The 3,756-nt window shown below is 38.5% G+C and overlaps 1 protein-coding gene across 1 annotated transcript; it reads left to right on the top strand.

The window, feature by feature from the left end:
• The first annotated feature begins 1,767 nt into the window (after positions 1-1,767).
• On the top strand, positions 1,768-3,449 carry LOC103509088. The gene is made up of 3 exons (XM_008473676.3): positions 1,768-1,863; positions 2,214-2,411; positions 2,665-3,449. Exons 1-3 carry the CDS (start codon positions 1,800-1,802, stop codon positions 2,895-2,897), a joined length of 495 nt encoding a protein of 164 aa, XP_008471898.1. The 5' UTR covers positions 1,768-1,799; the 3' UTR covers positions 2,898-3,449.
• Positions 3,450-3,756: the final 307 nt, after the last annotated feature.

The raw sequence follows: 3,756 nt of genomic DNA, 5'->3' as shown, positions 1-3,756 counted from the left end.
TTAGCTGAAGAGAAAGCTTTCAAAATCTCAACTTGTATTTAAATTGATCCTTCTTCCTTGAAGAAATATTAGACAGGGAGTGGATGGTTCATGGTTCAGTGAGGGCTGATGGAACTGACTTGCTGAGTGCTGACTTGCTGAGTAGGATGGGAGCATGGTACAGTAAATTTATTAGTGAGAGCAGTGCTGCGTTACTGAAAACAACTTCACAACTTTGCACTTCACATTTCACATATTTTACAATATTGTGACGTCACAGCAACTACTGTAATGGTTTTACCAACAATATTTAAAGGTTTTTCCTCTGTAGATACTATAGATCTGTAGACAAGTATCAAGGAATACCTCACACATTACGTAACAAATTTTATGAAGTACCTACAAAGTGAGAAGTTTTCGCGAAATGTGGGTCAAAGTCTTCATTTGAATGTTCAAACAATTCAAGACTCTGTTTTGTAAGTGAATTTCAAATTTTCTGGACGGACTTCAATTGATCTTCACTCATCAGAATTCAAAGTCACTTGAAATAACTTACAAGGGACACTAGGTACTACCAGTTTGGGTTACCTACAGGTTTGATAGTTCGCCACTCGAGATTTCCGCCAGTTAAACAATTTGTGAGACAAAACTAATTTGCAACTCTCCCATGGCATTAACATAGGGGCAGTAAAGGCATCATTTGCATTTAGGAAATTATGCTGCATCAACGCCAAAGCGTCTGAAGGACCTCTTGACAAAATATCGTAAAAGACAAACACCAAATGGTTACCTACAGGTTTGATAGTTCGCCACTCGAGATTTCCGCCAGTTAAACAATTTGTGAGACAAAACTAATTTGCAACTCTCCCATGTCATTAACATAGGGGCAGTAAAGGCATCATTTGCATTTAGGAAATTATGCTGCAACAAGGCCAAAGCTTCTGAAGGACCTCTTGACAAAATATCGTAAAAGACAAACACCAAACACTGCCCAATCCTCTCATGGTGATCAGTCAAGTAGACAAAACCATAGCATTAACCCAACACCCCCACAATGCCATCAGTTACAGCAGTGAATGTTATTCCAGTTCCAAATAACGAGACTACATTATAACTGCAAGGGACATTATAGCATTATGAAGTTTCATATAAACCTTTGCAGAGTCCTCCAGCATTGTTGTGATTATAATAATAAATGTCAGAGGAAATATGTTCACGTAGGAGATATTAGACTTGTAACTGACTTGGACATTTGCAATGAGACTGTACGATGTATGATGCTGTCTAAAGGCAATATTGATGAGGATTTCGTCAGATACTTTGTGTTAAAACTTGGAGGTAAGTGAAGATTGAACGAAGGGAGTTCTCAGTTTTAAACGATTTTAAGTTGAACTTGTCTGTTTGATCCAACCATCCAAACTATTCGTTCAATTTCGATGAAATTTAGTAGGCGTGTTCAACATGTTCCATCATTCAATCTTGTCTTGGGGTTGAATTACTGAGGTAACATGCAGCATGCATTAAGCATTTTACATTGGATGCATATGGTCTTGGAGCATGTTATACATGTTGCCTTGATAAATTTTCCACAGCAGCCAGCAGAACATACTACCATTGTTTGAGTGTAATTGCGGCTTTAGTAACATATAGAAGCCCCAAATAAAAAATGCCATTCTCATTTCAGCCATCATATTAAATGCCAAGAAGAGGGCCTATTCGCTTGCGGACAAGCACAATTATACTTCGGAGAAAAGGCCGGAAAATTACGAGTATTACCGACAGACTCTGACTTGGACATTTGCAATGAGACTGTACGATGTATGATGCTGTCTAAAGGCAATATTGATGAGGATTTCGTCAGATACTTTGTGTTGAAACTTGGAGGTAAGTGAAGATTGAACGAAGGGAGTTCTCAGTTTTAAACGATTTTGAATTAAGCTTGTCTGTTTGATTCAATATCCAAACTACCTATTCGTTCAATTTTGATGAAATTTGGTAGACGTGTTCAACATGTTCCATCATTCAATCTTGTCTTGGGGTGGAATTACTGGGGCAACATGCAGCATGCATTAAGCATTTTACATTGGATGCATATGGTCTTGGAGCATGTTATACATGTTGCCTTGATAAATGATCCACAGCAGCCAGCAGAACATACTATCCGTTGCTTGAGTGTAATTGCGGCTTTAGTAACATATAGAAGCTCCAAATAAAAAATGGCATTCTCATTTCAGCCATCATATTAAATGCCAAGAAGAGGGCTTATTCGCTTGCGGACAAGCACAATTATACTTCGGAAAAAAGGCCGGAAAATTACGAGTATTACCGACAGACCGGCAGATCCATCTTGCATAGTATCAATGATTGGTACCTCTATGTGATGAATATCGTCAAGCTGAACACTCTGGCTGATCATAGGTTTGAGTATTTGGGTGAGTAGATCGGAAGTTGGAAAAGACTTAGTAAAAGAAGAAGGCTGTCTAGTTTTTGGTTTAGGCGTTTAGGGCCATTATTATTGTCATTAGCAGACCACTCTTCTTTATGACCAGGGTTTTCTCTAAAATATACAATAATTTTCGAGAATTTACCAAAACCAAAACTAAGTATACTACAAGTAACGTTAAAAAGAAGCTTGGTGTAAAAAATCATCACTTATTTTAGTCATGATATTTTCTCTCTTCACAGGAACTGACGCCTACGCCAATGTTTCAAACTGTATGAGACTCCACACGTTATGGGCCATGGAAATCGCTTTCAAAGATGATATGCTTCTTCTCGGCTGGAGACTCAAAGACCGAATTCGACAGCAAATGAAGAAACTGTCCCAGCATTACTATTACCATTCGGTGGGCCAAATACTCAACTATGAAAATCTGACGTACTCGATGGAGAAAAATGAGCTGGTTTATGGGGAATAGACGGAACCCTAACATCAACATCGATGGTTGGCCTTTATAACGTAAGGCCAACGTTAGGCCAACCTAAAATGTTGTTAGGGAATGGTAAAAATGTGGTTTGCAATTCTTCTAGCTTGGACTAAAAGATAGAATTGTAAACTTGGACTACAAAGTACACTCACTACTCCACAGACCGCAAGGGTCCTTAGCTTTGTTGACCGTCATTCGTTTCTATTTGTGGCGATGGACTGCCAGTTTATTTCTCGTCCAGGGTTGATGGAGTGGATTATGCACCGTAGCCCGTCTTCCCACAGATTTCTTGGCTCCAACTGCTCTCGGTTCGTTGTATGTCAGGGATATCGCTTTTTTGACGTTGGAGTTGTCTTCCGCTCTTGCAACATGATCCGCCCATTGCAAGATTTTTGACTTGGTACTACAAGTTACAAGATAGGAGAATCACAAACATGGACCTACATCCATTTTCTATAGATACCTTCTGTCTACTCGTAGATATCTTCTCTATCTTTTAAAGTTGAGAATTTAAGAGCTCCTAATACATTCAAGTACAAGTGCCTATAATTATGTACCTACTGTATTTTACGGTACGCCTTTCTTTCAAGCCTTTATAGTCTTTCGAGAGCTTTTCCAAGCAGTGGCGGAATTTATTTTATGAAAATGGGGAACAGCTTTTATTCATTTCTCCATTCTGATTTCAGTGATGAATTAGGTCACTGGTTGGTTTTCCCTCCTTGGTGGATTTTATCCACGATCTAGTGAACGCATTTTCTTCGTTTTAGTCTCAATATTTTTTTTAATTTTTATAGTTTTTTCTGAGATAATAAAAAAAAATCACGAGAATCACCAGTTATACGTACAGTGC

The sequence above is a fragment of the Diaphorina citri genome, unplaced genomic scaffold (assembly GCF_000475195.1).
Source record: "Diaphorina citri unplaced genomic scaffold, Diaci psyllid genome assembly version 1.1 scaffold466, whole genome shotgun sequence".
Classification (NCBI taxonomy): domain Eukaryota; kingdom Metazoa; phylum Arthropoda; class Insecta; order Hemiptera; family Psyllidae; genus Diaphorina; species Diaphorina citri.
Note: the sequence above shows the minus strand (reverse complement) of the source record. Positions and strands in the feature narration are given on the sequence as shown.